At 50.5% G+C, this 22,305-nt stretch overlaps 1 protein-coding gene across 4 annotated transcripts in view; it reads right to left on the bottom strand.

The window, feature by feature from the left end:
* The window catches only part of SLC4A10 (solute carrier family 4 member 10), a 1,019,075-nt gene that overhangs the window by 421,853 nt on the left and 574,917 nt on the right, over positions 1-22,305 (bottom strand). For all 4 annotated transcript variants that reach the window (XM_078683855.1, XM_078683850.1, XM_078683851.1 and 1 more), the window contains exon 6: positions 760-948. In XM_078683855.1, coding sequence (XP_078539981.1) covers positions 760-948 — 189 coding nt within the window. The remainder of the gene's footprint in view (positions 1-759; positions 949-22,305) is intronic.

The following is a 22,305-nucleotide window of genomic DNA, read 5'->3' as shown; positions in this document are numbered from 1 at the left end:
TGCAATCTATCCTGTTTTACACATCAACTTTACAACTACTTCAGGTACTGACAATCTCTAATAATACCTGTGGAAACCCTTGCTTCAAAAATGGTACAACAATGTACTACTGACCTTTCAAGATAACATCAACAACCATCTGTTTCAAAAAGCCTTAAACTGCCAGTGCAGAGCCACCCCTAAACTTGGAGTCCTTAATTACCACACTCCCAAACTCAAGCTACATTTTATAGCTACAATGTACTGGGCTACAATTATAGTCCCTCTTTCCACAGCATCACCAACAAACAGTGACATGCAATTTAAGTTTTGAAATATGAGAAGTGCAGCAATACCCCATACAGTATTTCAAATACCAGTAGTATTTCTCATTCTGACAAGTTGTATTACTGAGGAATTATATAATATCCCATGGAATACCCTCTCTATTGGAAGGGGAATAACGCAAAATCAGCATTACAGCACCAATTCCTACCTTATAGACTAAATTCTGGGCTTCTTTGAAGGAACAAATTCCACCAGGTTTGACCTCGTGTACTTGTGCCTGGAGTCACCAGTGATATTATAACATATGTAATATGGTATTGCAATACTTACCTAATCGATATTAGGTAGCCACTCATAACTTGGGCCTTTAACATAGTCAATTATTATTATACAAGTCATCAATTTTTATTATACAAGCCATTTTGCACTATTGACCAGAACTTGTGTCTTGCTCGCAGATATGTGTCACCAGAAAATAAGGTATATGTTTACCATTTTTGTCCATGGAGTGAGGTTCAGACTGCTTTTTGCCAATATCAGCGAAGGAGCGTACTATTGGAATTCGGTTGCTTAATTTTTTCTGATTTTGGTGGTGGTGCTGTTTCATTAATGCTTCATGTACTCTCTGACGAACGTCTTCATTGAGGTGCCCAGCGGTCACTTGCTGATCTAGAATCATGTCTGTTGAAAAACACAAACAATTAAAAAAACACATGTTTCTGAATACATTTCTTGTATTGTTTGCAAAAACAACATCTGTTGAAGCCAGAAGAATGAAAACGCTAATGACGTCCAAACAGACTACAATCCCAAATATATTTTGAGAAGCCCAGGAGTCATAACAAACAGGCACATGTGCCAACATTTTCAGTTTGAACAACAAGTTTAACAGTTTTCTGAAACTGAGCACAATGAGCCACAAAATATAGAAAACATAACTAAAACCTTTTTTTCCAGCCACAATGACAATCGGCTTTTTTCAGAAATATAAATCCTCCAATTTCCGGAGAAAACTCTAAATTAGGCATGGCTGAAAATTAAATTACAGAATCATAATTCACCTAGCTTTCAGAATTACGTGTTATGCTTGCTACGCAAATTTCTCAAAATTATGCCATCACATCAAGCTATGTAATTAAGGGCCAAATTTATGATACACAGCAACAACAGAATGTGAGTGACTGTTGCTTACATTGCTTTTGCTTTGTACACTATAGACCCCATTAGGATGGCGGGCGGATCCCCCCCGCCGGGTCGGGGGTAGTCACTGCCGGCCCAGCGGGGGCGATCTGCCCGCCAGCCTTGCAGGAAAGACCCCCTGCCATATTACAATGGTTGTGTGGTCCGCGGCGGACGGAAAGACCGTCTGCCGCTTTTCCGCCCGGTCAACAAGTCGACCGGGCGGAAAAGGGTTCAATATGGTGGCAGTGTCTGTTAGATACCGCCATCCAAATTAGAATGTGGGCTGGAACATGCCATTCCGTGGCAGCATTGCCACCACGGAAAGGCATGCGGAGTCTGCTCGTGGGGGGGGCCTATTTTGGGCCCCAGGGACTCCGGGGGGCGGGTAGGGGGTGCACATGGTACCCCCCCTGCACTTCCATGCACAACATGGCAGGCACCACGCAGTGCCTGCCATGTTGTGCATGGAAGTGCACAACATGCCTTCCTGGCATTGTGGTGGGTGGTGCTGAGTGCACCGCCCGCCGCAATGTCAGAAATGCAGTATGCATCCACAAGTGTGGCGGCCGCATCCTAATGTCTGCAACGGGACCCCCGCACCAATGGCGGGCGGTCCCATTCCACGGGAGGATGGCGGGCGGACTTTAATGACCCCCTATGTTTTTGGGTGAAATGCATCTTCCCAAAAAAAACGGACGCAAGAATGCAAATTGTTCTAAATTTGCTGATCTGCATTTTGTACAATTATGTATAGTTTTACGTAATTTTGCAGAAAGGTTGTGAATTTACAGGAAAGCAAATGTATATGTTAAGCCCAGCCGAAAATTACGATCTTCAGGAAACGGCGATTTCGCCGTTCCCAGATTTAGGCTGGTTAAAATGGGAGGTCGTTCCATTTGGGTCCTAAGATGTGGAATGCCCTACCCGTGACCCTGAAGACGGAATGTAATCTTCTCCGCTTTCGCAAGGGTCTTAAAACCTGGCTTTTTCAGCAGTAATGTCGGAGGTTCTTCTAGTTGCAATTTCACTCTGCTAGTTCTTCTTTAGTCTGTCCCTAGCGCCGGGAAACCCACTGTGGTAGCTGTGCGCATTATAAGTTTAATAAAATAAATAAATAAATAAATAAATAAATAAATATGAATTTCATACAGCTCTGCTCTAAATAGGGATTTAAATGCACAGGCTGAGCATCCGTTACAAAATTATCCCCATCGTGAAGGAAATTTGGCCATGGATTCTACTCCATAGAGCACCTTACAGATATTGGAGGATTTTCATTTCCCTTAATATTCAAAGTAATCAGGAGTGCTTCGAGTTGTACTTTTCCATTACTCTTTGACAGGCATTTACATGCCTTTGCCTACTGGCCCAAAAATATCTAAAATGGGAATATAACAGGAATAGTGGGGGGATATCCAAGCACAAATCTGTGCTGATTTTCAAAGGCATACAAGGGTATGTAAATAAGTACTCCTGTTCTACTACATCCTCAAAAATGCTTTTGTGAATCTGGCCCATATTAAGGCCCAAAGGCTTAATGAAAAAGCTATTATATAGGACAACAATATCTCATGGTATCAAACTGAGGACGCATCATTGAATGGCTACTTTTACATACATGCCATAAACGTTTTACATCCCATCAGTGTCTATTGCATTGGGCAAATGGATTAATGTATTCGTTGCATATAGATTTGAAGGGAAGCCTTTATTTTGAGCAACTGGATCAGAATCCAATTGTTCGCTGCAGTGACTTCACAGCAATAGTAAACCAAAGAGGTTAACCGCTGTTGTGACATCACTAGGAAAAGCACTTGCTTCCTCTGTCTTGTGCTGGGTCGTCCAGGTTTCAGAGCTCCTAGTGCAGCAGTGGAATAGTGGTTGGCAAACTCTTGCACCTTCTCCCACCTCCTCAGGTTCTCTACAAGCACAAAGAAAACAGGAGAACCAGGGCAGCTCTGCTCTTGTTCCAAACACCTTCTACCCTATTGGACATGGTCTCTACAGACCCACGCTGAGAGGAGAAATTAACCCATAATCACAAGCAGCTTTTTGAGGCCCTCTGTGAGAGCTTGCTGGTGGCTCTCCACTCTCAGTGTGATAACAACAGGGAGTGCAGCTTAGGGATAGGAGGTTGTGGGCTGACACAGAATGTGTTGGAGGTGGGAGAATGGCAAGAGACCAGGTCCTGTTTTTTTCAGTTTGGGATGAATGGGTTTGCAGATGGTGGTGGTGGGTGTTATGTTATGTTATACTCTTTTATATAGCGCTCGTATCACTGAGGGGCATCTCGGCGCTTTACTCAGAATAATCCCATAGGAGAGAAGCACAGAAGGGGGAAAACTTTTCTGAAAAACGGATATGAAGATATTTCTCGCAAGGCTAGTGGGAGGCTATTCCAGTATTTGGAGGCAAGGTAGGAAAAGGCCATGCCCCCAGATCTATTACGAGTCTAATAGTCTAATGAGTCTAATACGAGGGACCTGCAGCAACTGCTGCATGCTAGACCTCAGATGGCGGCTTGGAACGTGTTTTTTTAATTTATTTTGAAGATACCGAGGGCCCTGACCCTGAAGAGCACAAAAGGTAAGATAACAGATTTTGAAAAAGGCTCTTTGTTTTATCGGCAGCCAGTGTAAATTTCTCAGCAGTGGTCGCGAGGGGGAGCCCGCCGGCATGTTCAAGACCAGCCTGGCCGCTGTATTCTGGATTACCTGAAGTTTATTCAGAGATGTAGTTCCAACTTCTGCCAATAAGGCATTTCCGTAATCCATGTGGCTCATGACTAAGGCTTGGGTCAGAGTTCTCCGATGCTCCATAGGGATGAAAGGTAAACATTTTCGAAGTAGTCTGAGCCTGTAGTAGCAGGCCCCTGCTACTGCAGCTACGTGATCTTGCATAGATAAGGAATTATTTAGCTTAATGCCTAAGTTGTTGACGCATGGTTTAGGCATTGGAGAGGAGCCCAGTTGTGACGGCCACCAATCATTAGACCAGACTGCTTCGGCTTTCCCTAGAAGTATGACTTCCATCTTGCCAGGATTTAACTGTAAACAGTTGTTGGTCATCCAGTTGGAGATTACGGAGATACCTGTGGCAAAACGGAGTCTGTCTACTTCGAGGTTTTGGCCGATGTTAAATAGCAGCTGGGTATCGTCCGCGTTGGAAATAATTTCGAACCCCAGGGCTTCCACCACCTTAGCCAAAGGGGCAATATAGATATTAAATAGGGTGGGGCTAAGGCAGGAGCCCTGGGGAACGCCCTTGTCAAATGATGTTTTCCCTGACTGGTGGGGGCCCATAATGGCCGTTTTTGAGTGGTCAGCCAAGAAGTTTTGTAGCCATTTGAGAGCCGGGCCACAAACACCGAAGGAGCTTAACCTCTCCGCGAGCCTAGTATGGGAGATGGTATCAAAGGCCACGGAGAGGTCAAGCAGAATCAGAACTACTGATCCACCAGCGTCCACCGTTGTTCTCAAGGAATCAGTCACTGATAACAGTGCTGTTTCTGTACTAAAACCCCCGACGGAAACCGGACTGTGATACGTCCAGGATGCCATTTGATTCCAGATAGCTATTTAGTTGCTTATTTATCATACTTTCAAGTATTTTTCCCAACAGGGGAAGCAGAGAGATAGGGCGATAGTTGCCCAGCTCTAACAGGTTTGCCGTGGGTTTTTTGAGAATAGGGCGAACAAAAGCTTCTTTCCAGGAAGCTGGAATTACCCCTTCCGTAATAGAGAGGTTGAAAATCTTGTGTGTCGTGGGGGCCAGAGTATGGGACAGGAGCGACATGATCTTAGGAGGGCAAAGATCAGCCGGAGAGCCCGATTTGGCAGACTCTAAAGCCATTTGGGTCTCGGCTAGGGTGATGGGTCTGAAATTTTCAAGTAAGCAGACGGTCCGTGTACTAGCCTCACTTGGGTTAGGGGTGCTGGGTAGGGATGCCGGATCGAACGGAGGAAAATTGGTATGATTTTTTCAATTTTCTCCTGAAAGAACCCCGCCAGTGAATTGCATAGATCTTTGGACTCGATATAGGGTTGCTTACATACCGCAGGGTCCACAAAGTCTTTCACGATATCAAATAAGGCTTTGGCAGAGTTGTTGGAATTCTCAATTTGGTTTGCTATAAACAGGCATCGTGCTGCCTTTCTTTAAATGTCGGTGGTAAGCCGTCAGAGCTGATTTAAAAAGCTGTTTGAGTGGAAGGCAGCCATGTATTTTCTTTTAATATTTGGAGATGGTTGATAAGGGTTTTACAGAGTGTGGTATGGATGGAAGCAGGCGGCCAGATTCTTTCAAATCGGGGGAAGGGAGATATATTTCGAGGGTGGCTTTGAATGTTTATTACCTATCCCCCATTACTCCTTTGCCCCTGCATACATACAGAGGTAGGAATTTGTAAGTCACATATGACATCATAGATAACTCAAAGTTTGCTCTTATTGCCTATTTGATATCACTCAAAACAGCTCAGTGAAAAATATCAGTTATTCATAGTTACACATCTATAATTCTATATATTGTGAATTCATTTTGAAATTGAAGCACATACAATTAAATTAGGTCACTACAACCCGGATTCAACTGGCCACGGACTTACTTAAGGCCTGTACTTTTTATTAACAATGATATCCTTTTCTTAAGATAGGTCTACAGCCTGCAACAAGTACAACCCACTTATGGGAGTACTGGTAAATAAATATGGGGCATATATAAACACAATGCAAAAGAGACACTAGTATGTGAGTGTGCGGAGAGCAGGAAAATGCAGCACAAATTTCTCCTAGATTTGTTTCCAACTCTCTTGGGCCACATTGCATAAATATGCGTGAATGCTAGGATATTTTGCACCACCATTTGTACATCTGGGTCCAAATTAAAATGGCATAGTGTGCAGAATAACAATGTACTGGGATGCGGCCCAGAATAATCACCAATGGCTGGGATTAATTAAAGCATTCCTGCCATCACTTTTTGTATACTTCAATGTGTCGCCTAAGGTGGATCAGGTATGCCCAGACGTATGTCTGTGCACCCTGTGTCACTGGCACCAAGCTATACCTGGCAGATGAGCCCTAAATAAAGGTGAAACCTGTCCTAGGTTGCTTGTGTTCTGATTCAGAGAGGACCTGACCTGGCTGTTCGATGCTACCCTGATTTGTGGGGTCCAATTAGCAATCTCCCTAGCTTATCATACTTGAACACCTCTTACCGGTAGGGTCGAGAGTTGTGTTCCGAAGTGGAATTTTAACTTCTTGGGCTGCATTTAGGTGGTTTCTCCAAATTCTTTAACTGTGCATTAAAGACTTCATATCACATCCTATGCTTAGACATGACCTATTTGTATAGAGACCAGGATGAGGAAAATGAATGGAGAGATAGGAATCTGATTACTCACTGGTAATCTTCATTACTCTTATAGTTTTTAGGTCTCGCATGGCGTACTGCGCACATGCGCAGTCAAGCTTGCGAGATTTTATGCCTCTTAGTAAACTTCACTAGGAGGGTTAAGTCCCGCCCCTCTTCTCCATTGGCTGGCCTCCTGAACGGTGGCCAGCCATTGGAGAGAATTCCTAGTGATGTTCTTCTTTCTCTTTAAGCCCCGTCTTTTTCAGATTAACTTCCCCGATTTACTGTTGGCGTAAAAGCAATCTTATCTTTTTTATGGGTCCAGATGGCCCCATAAAGAAGATAAGGAACCTTTTATCCCAGCAGAAAGTCGGGGAGGTCAATATGAAAAAGACGGGGCTTAAAGATTAAAGGCCGCGCTTTCCCTCTCTCCGCCATCCTGTTCCCTCTCCCCCTCCCAGCGCCCCTCGCCGCTGTGTGCCATGTATCTGAAAACCTGTTCACATCTCGAGTGTGTGACAGGTTGCTAATAAGATCCTGTTCCTGCCCCAGCTACCTCGGCTCTCGGATTCGGCGATCAAAAGTGGGGTGTGCACTAAACACTGTTTCTGATCTGTATTTTACCCAGCCGATGCTGTGAAGGGAGGTAGCGTGCCTCCTCCCTGGGCATGCTTCAGCAGCGTCGCTAGGTCACTGGCAGCGGCAGCCTCTCACACGGCTCTTTATCTGCTAATACATGCCTTGGGATTAGGGAGGGGGCTGAGAGTCTCTGATGACACATTGGTGTCGCCGCTCCCCGCATGCCCGCCCCCACCACCCTTGCGCTCGAGGGCTCTCTGCTTTCTGTGGGATTGGGGGGTGACCTTGGATCGGTGTCCCCTATGCACTGGCTGCAGCGCCGCTGCTCCCGGGATGAGACGTGCGGTGGGTGAACAGCGCACGGGCGCCAGTGCATGAAGGATGCGCTCGTGGGGTCTAGGCGCACGCCTGCCCTCCGTGCGTGCGGATCCATCTAAGACTAAGGTAGGGTATCCCGGATCAGCCCTCGAGTGGACACCTCCCAAGCACGCACAGGCGCAGAGATGGCATTGGCTCCCAGCGCTCTCCTCCCTGCAGGATTAAGAGGCTGAGATTAGCCTGCTCCGGTGAAGGAGCACTGGAGCCGTCGCTTCCTCCATCAGAGAAATAAATGTGCTTGGGGTGGGGGAGACAAGCCCTGCGTACATCAGGCTGGGACATGAAACATCGGAGGCAATATTGTGACTAAAAATAGGACAGCTCGCTGGCTGCTAGAGGTGCAGCTATTTTTCAGGCTTTATTTACCAGAGGGCGAAATTACTGTACATTTCCACCTCATCGAGCCCATTTAACAAAAAGTAATCGAAATGAACATTCACCACCACATCCACCACCACCACATCCACCACCACATCCACCACCACATCCACCACCACATTCACCACCACATCCACCACTACATCCACTACCACCACCACATCCACCACCACATCCACCACCACCACATCCACCACCACATCCACCACCACCACCGCATCCAGCACCACCACATCCACCACATCCACCACATCCACCACCACCACATCCACCACCACATCCACCACCACATCCACCACCACCACATCCATCACCACATCCACCACATCTACCACATCCACCACCACCACCACATCCACCACCACCACATCCACCACCACCACATCTACCACATCCACCACCACCACCACATCCACCACCACCACATCCACCACCACCACATCCACCACATCCACCACATCCACCACATCCACCACATCCACCACATCCATCCATCCATGAGCAACCACTGCGCCCTCACCGGCCTGGTCGCCCCACGATCCTCGCTCCTGCTCCTGCGCCCTCCTGCTTCCTGTGCCGACCGATCTCCAGCGTCGCCTGCTCCCGGCGCCCCAGCCGCCGCAGGGCCGCCAGAGAAGCCCGCACCCGGTTTTCCCGCCGCCACTGACTGCAGACACGCCCCCCCGCCAGCCGATTGGCTGAGACGCTCCCGCCTCCCAGCTGACCCGCCCTCACTGCTCCCTTCTTATGACGCCCCCTCAGCGACCGCGCAGCGGACGCGCGCAGCGGGAGCACCGATTGAGCGCCGAAGGTGCGCCAAAGGTAAGCCCGTCTGCGCCCGTCCGCGCCTGGACCGCGCCCAGTGCCAGGACCCCTGGCCCCCGCAGACCCCAGCCCACCCGCCGGAAGCCGACCAGACGAACCTACGACTCCACCGAACTCAACGCTCTCAACACCGGCCGAACCCCGGGCTGCTACCGAGCCACCCCGAGACGCACCCACGGACCCTTCATCTGCCAGTCCTGCAAGTTCTCCTGCACCCGGACCTGCACTGCACCAGCACCCACCAAGCCGAACTCCAGCAGCACCCACCTGAAGTGCATCCTGCTCAACACCCGCTCCGTCCACAGACACGCCATCGAGCTCTGGAACCTGCTCGACACCACAGCCCCAGACGTCGCCTTCCTCACGGAAACCTGGATGAACGCCTCCTCAGCGCCCGACATCGCCATCGCCATCCCAGACGGCTACAAGATCATCCGGAGGGACCGCGTCAACCAGACAGGAGGAGGCATCGCCATCATCCACAGGAACACCATCCGCATCACGACCAACACCGACGACAACCTCGCACCCGCGGAACACCTGCACTTCCAGATCCACGTCAACCCCAAGACCACCCTCAGAGGCACCCTCATCTACAGACCCCCGGGACCACGCACACAATTCAGCGAGGACATCGCCGACTTCGTCAGTCCACACGCCCTCCTCTCCGCTGACTACATCCTCCTCGGGGACCTCAACTTCCACCTGGAGAACAACAACGACCGCAACACCACCACCCTGCTGGACAACCTCGCCAACCTCGGACTCAAGCAACTGGTGACCACCCCCACCCACTACGCTGGACACACGCTCGACCCGGTCTTCTCTTCCAGCAAGGACATCGCCTTCAGCCACGCCACGGGACTCCAATGGACGGACCACAGCTGCGTCCACTTCAGCTACAGAAGGACCACGCTCCACCATCACCAGCAACAGGCCCCCCGCAGAAGCTGGAACAAGATCACTGCAGACCAGCTCACTACCTCCCTGAGCAAGAACCCTCCCACCAGCACAACGAACCCCAGCCAAGCAGCCACCAACCTCACGAAATGGATCAGCGACTGCGCAGACGACCTCGCCCCGCTGAAAACCCCGCCGAGCAGACCCTGCAGCAAGAAAGCCCCATGGTTTAACGACGAACTCAAGAGCTCCAAGAAGAACTGCAGAGCACTCGAGAAAACCTGGCGCAGAGACCCTACACCGGACAACATGACTGCCCTCAAGCTTGCCACCCGAAAACACCACCAGCTGATCCGCGCCACCAAGAAAACCGCATTCAAGGAACGACTGGACAACAACGCACACAACAGCAAGGAACTCTTCAACATCGTGAAAGAGCTCTCCAACCCCAACGCCGGAAACAACGACATCACACCTTCGCAAGACCTCTGCAACTCCCTCGCCTCCTACTTCCACAACAAGATCGCGGACATACACAACAGCTTCAGCACTCAACCAACGCACGCCACGACCGAACCACCGCCCCCCACCACCACCCTCCGCGCCTGGACCCCGATCAGCACCGAAGACACCATCCGCACGATGAACTCCATCCACTCCGGATCTCCGACAGACCCCTGCCCTCACCACGTCTTCAACAAGGCCGACGCTGTCATCGCACCCCACCTGCGGGACATCATCAACACCTCCTTCAACACCGCCATCTTCCCGGAGAGCTGGAAGCACGCCGAACTCAGCGCTCTACTCAAGAAACCATCAGCAGACCCCACCGACCTCAAGAACTACCGCCCCATCTCGCTGCTCCCGTTTCCGGCCAAAGTCATCGAGAAGACCGTCAACAAGCAACTGGCCGCCTTCCTTGAGATGAACGGCTCCCTCGACCTCTCGCAGTCTGGCTTCCGGGCCAACCACAGCACCGAGACCGCCCTGATCGCAGCTACAGATGACATCCGAGCCCTGCTCGACAACGGAGAAACAGCGGCCCTCATCCTCCTGGACCTCTCCGCGGCCTTCGACACTGTCTGCCACCGTACCCTAGTACAGCGCCTCAGCAACGTCGGAATCCAGGAGAAGGCACTGGAGTGGATCACCTCCTTCCTCGCCGGAAGGACACAGAGAGTCCGCCTCCCCCCGTTCAGATCGGAGGCCACCGAAGTCATCTGCGGCGTTCCTCAAGGCTCCTCGCTCAGCCCAACTCTCTTCAACGTCTACATGAGCCCCCTCGCAGACGTCGCACGCCAGCACAACCTGAACATCATCTCCTACGCCGACGACACCCAGCTGATCCTCTCCCTCACCAACGACCCCGCCACCGCCAGAGCCAACCTGCACGAAGGGATGACAGACGTAGCCAAATGGATGTCGAACAGCCGCCTGAAACTGAACTCGGACAAGACGGAAGTCCTCATCCTGGGATCCTCACCCTCCGCCTGGGACGACTCCTGGTGGCCCCCCGCCCTGGGCAGCGCACCCAAACCAACTGACCACGCACGCAACCTGGGCTTCATCCTGGACTCCACCCTCTCTATGACCAGACAAGTCAACGCCGTCTCCTCGTCGTGCTTCAACATCCTGCGAATGCTACGCAAGATCTTCCGATGGATCCCCACCGAGACCAGGAAGACGGTCACCCAGGCCCTCGTCACCAGCCGTCTGGACTACGGTAACTCCCTCTACGCCGGAACCACCGCCAAACTCCAGAAGAGACTCCAGCGGATCCAGAACACCTCAGCACGACTCATCCTGGACATCCCCCGCCGCAGCCACATCTCCGGACACCTGAGAGACCTGCACTGGCTCCCGGTCAACAAGAGAATCACCTTCCGGCTCCTCACCCACGCACACAAAGCCCTACACAACCAAGGACCAGGATACCTCAACAGCCGCCTCAACTTCTACGCTCCCACGCGCCAGCTTCGATCGACCAGCCACGCCCTCGCCGCCGTCCCCCGCATCCGAAGAGCCACCACAGGAGGAAGGTCCTTCTCCTACCTGGCTGCCAAGACTTGGAACTCCCTTCCGACCCACCTCCGCCTGACCCAGGACCACCTCGCCTTCACGGAAGCAGCTCAAGACCTGGCTGTTCGAGCAGTAGCGGACCCCCCCCCAGCGCCTTGAGATCCTCCGGGTGAGTAGTGCGCTATACAAATGCTCTGATTGATTGATTGATTGATCCAGCACATCCTCCACCACCACATCCACCGCCACATCCACCACATCCACCACCACATCCACCTCCACCACATCCTCCACCACATCCAACACATCCACCACCACCAACAAATCCACCACATCCACCACCACCACATCCACCACCACAACATACACCATGACCACATCCACCACCACCACATCCACCACATCCACCACCACATCCACCACCACCACATCCACCACATCCACCACCAAATCCACCACCACATCCACCACATCCACCACCACCACATCCACCACCACCACATCCAAAACCACCACATCTACCACCACCACATCCACCATCCCCACATCCACCACATCCACCACCACATCCACCACCACATCCACCACCACCACATCCACCACATCCACCACCACATCCACCACCACATCCACCACATCCACCACCACCACATCCACCACCACCACATCCAAAACCACCACATCTACCACCACCACATCCACCATCCCCACATCCACCACATCCACCACCACCACATCCACCACTACCACATCCATGTGTGTGTGTGTGTGTGTGTGGCTCTGTGTGTGTGTGTGTGTGTGGGTGCAAATGCAATTGGTCTCGCATTTGCGAGAGATTAAGCTATTGGCATTGTAAATGACAATGCCATTTATTTATCTGATTGCAAAACCAACACATAAATGAAAAAGTTATAATTTACAATGCCAATTACTCTAACTTTTGCAAAGGTGAGACCGTTGCATTGTAAGTGCTTGTTCTCATTAAAGTCTTTAATTTCCACCTGTCCTCTCTTTTTTGCAGTCTATCCTTTAGTCTATTCAACCACTGTTTCCGTTAAGCCTGTGAAAATTATAGGAAGTGAGATCAGTCGACCCCCTTTTAAGCTGTCCAGTCAGGAGGCTTAGATCTTTGGACATCCAAGTCCCGATTTGTAGTAAAAGAAAATAAGAAGAGAACTGAGGTATTAGATAGGAACTTCCTTAAGTCTGTGTGACGAGCACAACTCATGGCTTAAGGATTGTGGCGAGTAAGATTAGAACTCACAGTAATGGAGATTACCAGCAAGTAATTGAAGTATTATCACCTCTGGAAGCACACATGCACATTTCTAGCTGTCCTTGTCTATCACATACCATACTCTTCAGTTCATATCCTTTGCCTCACGCAACAAAGTTTATAAACTCATTTCTGCAATCCATTAAAATCACATCTTCTCACTTCAATGCATCACAAACACAGAATGTCGGAAATAGGGTTTATGGAAGTAAGGAGGTGATTTGAGTAACCCAAAGAAGGCTGAGTAATAACTAGAGATTGCTTAACAGTTAATGAAGCAAGCTGAACAGGGAACGAAGCAAGGATGATCCATGAAAGAGGCAGATTCACTAATGAATGAGGTAAAGGACAAGCTTGTGAGTGCGAGGTTCTGTGCCAAAACATAATGCAGGGTCCTCTGGACGCATCTTCCATTTTGGCCAGGTGCAATAAGGAGTATATGTTTCTAAGTTTTAAAAACATATACTTAAGAGAAAGATCAAATATAGCATCTAGTCATCTTGCCACAGAAACTACCTCATTAATGAACATGGAGGGCTTGCTTGTAAATAAAAAACCTATATATACATTGTGCAGAAGGAGTGCGGGCCCTGGAATGTGTGGAGCCCGAAGCAAAGTGCCCTCTGAGGCCCACATTCTGACAGCCCTGTGTAAAGAGAGATGAATGACTACCGTAGAGTGACTTCGAGCTGAAACACCATGGTGTTGCTTCCTCTCTACCACATCTCTACAACAATCTGATTGGTAGGTGTGTTAATGGCTTTGGGCCCGATTCACAGAGCTAATCTAAGACAAAATCCTAAACTTACTATCATTTTGGTATTCACAGAAGGCACTTACTCATTTTGGTATTCACAGAAGGCACTTACTCATCAACGAGTAAGTGCCTGTGAATACCAAAATGAGTAAGTTACTCAAAATGAGTAAGTTATTAATTCTGGTATTCACAGAAGGCACTTACTCATCAATGAGTAAGTCCCTTCTGTGAATACCATAATGAGTAAGTGCCTTCCGTGAATACCAACATGAGTAAGTGCCTTCTGTGAATACCAAAATAGTAGCAAGTTTAGGATTTAGTTCTGTGAATCTGGCCCTTTGTTCTGGAGGACCGTGTTCCTAAACCGACTACAGGAAGCTGGGGAATTGGTGCGTTGCTCTTATGGTCACTCAAGTCGAGTTTGGGCTTCTTTAACATGATAACAATAAGCAACATCTTCCAGGTGTGTTTGTCTTTGCATTGTTTAATCTGAGAATAAGTATATTTTGACATATTCTAGTATGCCATGAGCCCTTTCCGGGCATTAAAAAAAATGAAACCCACCGCCTAGATGCTTGCCTTTCCTTTCCACATATATATTGCTCCCTGTTTTTCTCCTAAAATAATGTTTCCTGCTTAATAAGCTTGAGAAATGCTGCTTCACTCATATCTATTTTTTATTCCTCTCATTTGCTTTCAGGTGCGAAGTGACAATCCTCCTACGCATCACAAGCCAGGAGCAGATGCACATTAGTCTGTTTTTCCAAAGGCTGTCTATCAAAATGAATTGTGCACCCATTTATATAAAACTGTAATAAGAAACTGGTTATTGATGAATGCAGAAACTGTGACATCACCGAACCATGCCACATTTTCAAACACGGACCATAAATGATTCGGTACTTTGATTCCCAGTACTAAATGCCAAACTTGTTAGTTGGTTTCTTGCAAAGAATACCTTTCTAGAAAAGGATCATCTTAGCTGTCTTCTGGTTTGTGCCATGCCTTGTGATTTACGTATTGATTCGTTTACCAATTATGTGAATGATAGCTTTTAACAATGCTCTTTCAAGTCTTGGTAACTAAAGATAGGTTGAAGAGGAGCCAAGTTCATACAATACGTTTTTCAGAGTTGAAGAATCTTTTGGAAATAGGTCACAGATATGCATCACCTACAGCCCATTGTCAACAGATTAATAAATGGACGTCATTGGGTGGTTGCCAAAGGTTGGCGCTATGACCCGGCGCTTTACTCTTGCAACCCCTTGCTGTCCTAAAATGCAATCCACCTCTAATTCCACAAATATGATTCCTAATATTGTCAATTTGTTTTTACAACCAAAATGTTCAGGTTATGGCAGCTAGACATGTACAACATTCATGCAATCTAATTTGAGGGGAAAATAGGTAACTTATGTCTAAAGTTTAATACTGGCATGGTGCACTAACACATACCTCACTGAGTTAATAATTGATTTGGATCCATTGATTATGAATTGTCTTAAACAGATTTCCCTAACTACTAAATATGAATTTTCTCTTATAACCCTCTGGCTCAGATCTTGCATCTGGGCATGGATAAGCTGGCTCCCACCTTAACATTGCTCTACAATGCTTCTGTAGCAATGGAAATCAATCAAAGTACTTGTAAAGCGCACTACTTACCCGTGAGGGTCTCAAGGCGCTGAGGGGGGTTGGGGGTGCCGCTACTGCTTGAAAAGCCAGATCTTGAGGAGTCTTCTGAAGGTGAGTAGGTCTTGGGTCTGCCGTAGGTGGGTCGGGAGGGAGTTTCAGGTCTTGGCGGCAACGTAGGAGAGAGATCTGCCGCCGAAGGTCGTTTGTTGGATGCGGGGGACAGCAGCGAGGGCGAGGCTGGTGGAGCGGAGCTGGCGGTGGGGGTGTAGAAGCTGAGTCTTCTGTTCAGGTAGGCTGGTCTGGCATTGTGGAGTGCTTTGTGTGCGTGGGTGAGGCGCTTGAAGGTGATCCTCTTGTCGACGGGGAACCAGTGTAGGTCTCTCAGGTGGGGGGTGATGTGGCTGTGGCGGGGGATGTTGAGGGTCAGTCGGGCAGAGTGCGTTGCCGTAGTCCTGCCTGCTGCTGACGAGGGCCTGTGTCACTGTTCTTCTTGTTTTGTACGGGATCCACTTGTAGATCCTGCAGAGCATGCAGAGGGTGTTGTAGCAGGAGGAGGAGGCAGCGCTGACCTGCTTCGACATGGAGAGGGAGGAATCGACGACGAATCCTAGGTTGCGTGCGTGGTCGGTGGGTGTCAGTGCTGTTCCCAGCGTGGTCGGCCACCAGGAGTTGTTCCAGGCTGAGCGGGTGGGTCCGAGGATGAGGACCTCCGTCTTGTTCGAGTTCAGCTTCAGACGGCTGCTCCTCATCCAGTCGGCGACGACCTACATTCCCTCGTGGAGGTTGGTTTTGGTGGTGTGCGGGTCCTTGGTGAGGGAGAGGATAAGCTGCGTGTCGTTGGCGTAGAAGATGATGTTGAGGTCCTGTTGGGGGGCCATTTGTGTGAGGGGGGCCATGTAGACGTTGAACAGCGTTGGGCTGAAGGATGAGCCCTGGGGGAGGCCGCAGATGATGCCGGTGGCTTTGGATGGGAAGGGTGGGAGGCGGACGCTCTGGGTTCTGCCGAAGAGGAAGGGCGTGGTCCAGTCGAGGGCCTTCCCTTGGATTCCGGCTTCTTGGAGGCGTGTCTTTAGAGTGTGGTGGCAGACTGTGTCGAAGGCGGCTGACAGGCCCAGGAGGATGAGGGCTGATGTTTCGCCGTTGTCTAGTTGGTGCCTGATGTCGTCTGTGGCAGCGATGATGGCTGTCTCGGTGCTGTGGTTTCCTCTGAATCCGGACTGGGAGGGGTCTAAGATTTTGTTGTCTTCGAGGTGGCGGGCCAGTTGTATGTTGACTATTTTTTCGATGACCTTCGCCGGGAACAGGGGTAGGGAGATGAGCCGGAAGTTCTTGAGGTCCTTGGGTCCGCCTTAGGCTTCTTGAGGAGGGTGCTGATTTCGGCGCGCTTCCAGCTTTCCAATAATCTCGCTTTTTCGAAGGAGGTGTTGATGGCCTTTCGTAGTTGGGGTGCGATGGCTGCAGCTGCTTTGTTGAATACGAGGTGTGGGCACGGCTCTGTCGGAGATCCTGAGTGGAAGGAGTTCATGACCTTGCGTGTCTTGTCGTCGTTGGCGTTTGCCGAGAAGGTCAGGCGGGTGGGTGTGGCTGGTGTTCACAGGGGGGGTGGGTTCTGGCGTAGTCAGGTCGGTCGTGGTGTTGAAGCTGTCGTGGATGTCAGTGATCTTGCGGGGGAAGAAGGTGGCCAGTGAGTCTCACGGTTCTTGTGAGGGCGGGATGTCATTGGTGTTGGCGCTGGGGTTGGAGAGTTCCTTCATGATGCTGAAAAGCTCTTTGCTGTTGTGTGCATTGTTCTCCAGGCGGTCTTTGAAGGGAGATCTCTTGGCTAATCTGATGAGGTGGTGATGTCTGCGGGTGGCATCCTTGTGGACTGCGTGGCTGTCCGGTGTGAGTTTGTGGAGCCATTTCTTCTCCAGGTTACATCATGCACGTTTGGAGGTCTGGAGCTCTTCGGTGAACCAGGTGGCTTTCTTGCTGGTGTGACTGTTGGAGGGTTTCTTGAGCGGTGCGATGGTGTTGGCGCAGTCGTTGATCCACTGAGGTTGCAGGCGATGGCATCTGGGTCGGTGGGGTCGGTGGGTGGGTTCTGGCGAGGGTGGTGGTCAGCTGGTCTACGGTGACTTTACTCCAGCGCGGCGGGCAGCAGTTGGGTGTGGTGGTGCGTGGTTGGTTTCTTGAAGATGAAATGGATGCAGCGGTGGTCGGTCCAGTGGAGCTCGGTGGTGTGGTGGTAGGCGACGTGGGTGCTCGTGGAGAAGATGGAGATGGGATCCAGTGTGTGTCCGACGGCGTGGGTGGGTGCAGTGATGAGTTATCTGAGGCCAAGGTTGGCGAGATTGCCGATCAGGGTGGCGGAGTTGGCGTTGTTGTTGTTCTCGAGGTGGAAGTTCAGGTCCCTCAGGAGGATGTAGTCCATGGAGGCCAGTGCGTGGGTGCTGGCGAGGTCAGCGATGGAGTCGCTGAACTATGCCCAGGGTCCAGAGGGTCTGTAGATGAGTGTTCCTCAGAGGGTGTTGTTGGGGTCAGTTTGGATCCGGAAGTGCCGGTGTTCGGCGGTGTTGAGGGTGTCGTCCGCGTGGGTGGAGACTTTGAGGGTAGACTTGTGGACGATGGCTATTCCGCCTCCGATTCCCTTGGCGCGATCCCTGCGGGTGATCTTGTAGCCATTCGGGATGGCTATGGTGATGTCAGGCGCCGAGGAGTCGTTCCACCAGGTCTCGGTCATGAAGGCGACATCTGGGGTGGAGATGTCTAGCAGGTCCCAGAGCTCGACGGCATGTTTGTGTGCGGAGCGGGTGTTGAGGAGTATGCAGCGAAGGTGGTTGGGTCCAGTCCTGGGAGTTTTGGTGGCTCTGTCGCAGGTGAAGCTACAGGTGTGGCAGGAGAAAGGTCCGTCGGTGCATTTCAGCGCGGCCTGGAAGCAGCGGCGGTCTCGGCCTGCGTTGAGAGCGTGAAGGGTCCTGGCATCGTAGCGGAGTCTGGTGGCGTGGCCGCTGCGGGGACCAGGGGTTCTGGCGCTGGGCGCAGTCCAGGCGCAAAACTACTTGAGAAATGCGTGCAACAACAACTTAGCCTACACATCGTCACTTTCAACTTCCTAGATGAGTGCCAATCTGGTTTCAGACCAGCCCACAGGACTGAAACTACTATCCTCCAAGCCCTAGACCAAGGCAAAATATGTCTCCTAATTCTGTTGGATCTTTTCTCAACATTCGACACAGTCAACCATGAAACGCTTCTAGAACGTCTGGAACTCAGGATGGGCCTAGGGGGAACCGGTCTCAAGTGGTTCAAATCCTTCCTACAGAATCGCTCCCAGAGATTCTTAATTAATCACATTCTATCCTCCCCTTCCCCGATTACGATTGGCATCCCCCAAAGGTCAACTCTCTCCCCAACTCTATTTAACCTCTATCTCGAACCACTAGCTGAAATCCTTTGCAACACCAACATTTCTTTCCACATGTACGCTGACGATACCCAGGTCTACATCAAAATCTCTTCTCTAGAGGAGGTCCAAATAACGAATGATGCTCTGAAACAGACTGTTCACTGGCTTGCCAGCAACCAGCTCAAACTCAATGCGCAGAAAACAGAGTTCTTGCTAATCTCCCCTCCATAAAGCTCCCTTAACATACTTGAATGGACCAACTCGATCCCTGCGCTGAACTGCACCCCGACCATAGTGGACTCAGCCAATTCACAAGGAATCACACTGGACAAAAACCTGAACATGCAAGCCCACATAAACACTCTGGCCAAAAATGGCAGGTTTCACCTCAGATATCTGAGAAATCTCAAACATTTCCTAGACACTTCAGACCTAAAAATGGCAGTTCAGGCCCTAGTTATCTCTAGGATCGAATATGGATGCTGACCCATATCTGGCCTACCAAAGATCTCTACAGCTCCCCTAAAAGCCTGTCTTAACGCAGCTGCAAGACTCCTAACTGGTTCACATTTTTTTATCATAGCTCACTGCACCTAAAGGAGCTGAACTGGCTACCGTACAAAGCTAGAATCCAACTCAAATTGGCCTGTATCACTCATAAAGCTGTACACTGCAAGGGGGATATTCACAAGGACACAACTCCTAACGCAACAAATGCAGAGATAGATTTAACACCCCATTTACAAACTGGTGCAAACTGCAGACATCACCAGTATTCCTGCTATAACTGCCCCAAAATGTATCCCCACGGTGGACACCACCAAGTAACCCTAATAAGATGCAGAGTTGGCGTTCCCGTGCAAAAACACACGAAAAAACCACAACACCACATTCACAACAAACCGCCAGATCTGGGAAGCAAAACAAAAACAGGCGATAAGCCGCGGTAGCAGCAGGGAATTAACACCTGTCTTCTGATGGTGTTAAGCAGTACGACTACCTGCAGCATAAAAGGGAGCCCAGCCAAGAGCCACACCTTAAGACCCACAGATGCCATGGAGACAATGATCATGCACCCCGGATACCCATGAGGGCCACAACATCCACCGCAACCTCCCCTGGGCCCCCCCTGGACATACAAATACCGTGCATGACATAAGAGCCACAACAAACGCACGATGACGCACAGTGCCAAAATAAATACACACATGTGTTGCCAGAAGACCGAGAAACAGTCACATAGCAGTGAAGTAACAAATAAAAACTTTATTGAAACACAACACAAAACAGCAATGCGGAAGACTCCTGTTGAGTCCGCCAGGGACAATCTCGACGACACAGCCTGAAAGAGAAAGCACAAAATCAGGACGTGTGTCATGCGCACATCAAAGGAGCAAGAAACAGAGAAACAGAGAAGGAAAGTGAGCCAGAGAGAGAAAGAGAGGGAAGGAAAGGAAGGGAGATAGAGTGAGGGAGAGAGAGGGAAGGGAGATAGAGTGAGAGAGAGAGGGAAGGGAGATGGAATGAGAGAGATGGAAGGAAGATAGAGAGAGATAGATAGAGAGAGAGAGAGAGAGAGAGAGAGAGAGAGAGAAGGGAGATATAGAGTGAGCGAGAGAGAGGGAAGGGAGATAGAGTGAGAGAGAGAGAGGGAAGGGAGAGAGAGTTAGAGAGAGGAGAGAAGGGAGAGAGAGAGAAACCGCCGCCCCTAGTCACACAGGCCCCACTGTTCACCTGCTGGCACCGGTGTGTCCATCAGTAGGCACACCGCATGCCCGTGCAAGCTCCAGGCCCCTGTCATGCCACAATGGCATGGTCCGCATCATGCAGGTCCACCCCGCGGCCCAGCATGTCCCACACATGAGTCGTCCTGAGTCGTCAATGGCGGAGACCACATCAGTGCACACATCATCATTGCAGGCTGCACAACTGCTTAGCAATTATGTGTGCCACCAACCTTGTGCAACGCCAGTCAGTGCCACATGGTGGTAGGCCCGTGTCGGCCGCAAGGCCTCGTGTGCAACCAACCCTGTGCAATGCCAGTCAGCGCCACGTGGTGGTAAGCCTGTGTCCGCCGCAAGGCCTCGGTTGACACCAACCCTCTGCGCAGCAAATCATGGGCCCTTTATGATTGAGCACCTTGGAGTGTCTGCCATCCAGTCACCACTGGCAGAGGGAAATGTGACTATGTCAGCCCCTTATATTAGCAGGGTCACATGGCCTGTGGTGCCAGTGCCGGATGGGTGTGGTGTGTGTGCAGACCTGCCATCAGGGAGTGGCAGTGACATGCTGAAAACTAGACCAGTGACCTGCACACCACGAGTACGCCTGCGACGGTTAGCTAAGTGGGCCCCCCCTCAGAGCGTCAGTGGAGTGGTCTGGCCTGGCGCACGCCGGACCAGCGCAGGGCTTGCAACAATGAATCGGGGGCTCTGGGCATGGTTCAGTCCTAGTCCGGACATGGAAGTGACTAATGCGTGTGTCCCTGTTGTAGTTTACACGGCACCCCGGACACATTAGGCAATGTAGCACACGGTGACAGGCATCCCACTAGATGAGCATCATAGACGTAAGGGAAATCACTCTCCCCACTTTCATCCACACATTCATACAGGAATGATGAAAGACATGACACAGCAGTGCGTTACTGGATGTTTTTTTCACATCCAGTGGAGTGTTGCAACTGGAGTGGTACAGGGCCATGCCAAGCACACCACACAACATGGGCCGGTGAAGGGCCAGCCAGAGTCCATCCGGGGATGACTGGCACTGTGGATGAACAAGGGAACAGTCCGTAGTCTGGTCGCTGTGTCATTGGTCATCAAACAGGATATGGCAATCCATGTCGCGGTCCAAGGTGAGTGCCACAGAGTGTATTGGGGTCAGTGGGAGGTCATGAGGCCATGTGTGACACCAAGCGGAAACAATGAATGCTACTGCCTCATTCTGACAACAATCCAATCCATGTCCTCGTCCCCGTATGTGTGCTCTGCCCCACCTGTGGGTGTTACAGTACCTGCTGCGGCACTATGTGCCACTGGCACATCAGGGGCCGGAGGTGGAATGTCGGCTGCACTGTGTGGCAGTGGCACATCCAGTGCCTGAGTGGATACGCCTGCCGCACTGTGAGGCACTGACACACCAGGGGGCGGAGATGTGGACGGTGTGGGGGCAGCAGCATTTATGAGCGCCACGCCTTGTGGCAGCAATGCCATGATGAGGATCTGCAGGGCATGGTAGATCCCAGCTACATTTTGCTGATGTGCAGCGGTGACTGCCATCCTTTCTGCTTCCATTCACAACTATGTCCTCCATGAGCCTCCGCATGTGTGCCAGCTCATGGCTGGAATCGCTGCAGCCAGTTGG

Source organism: Lissotriton helveticus, chromosome 3_1 (assembly GCF_964261635.1).
Source record: "Lissotriton helveticus chromosome 3_1, aLisHel1.1, whole genome shotgun sequence".
In the NCBI taxonomy this organism is placed as follows: Eukaryota; Metazoa; Chordata; class Amphibia; order Caudata; family Salamandridae; genus Lissotriton; species Lissotriton helveticus.
This window is presented reverse-complemented; position numbering and strand designations above follow the sequence as displayed.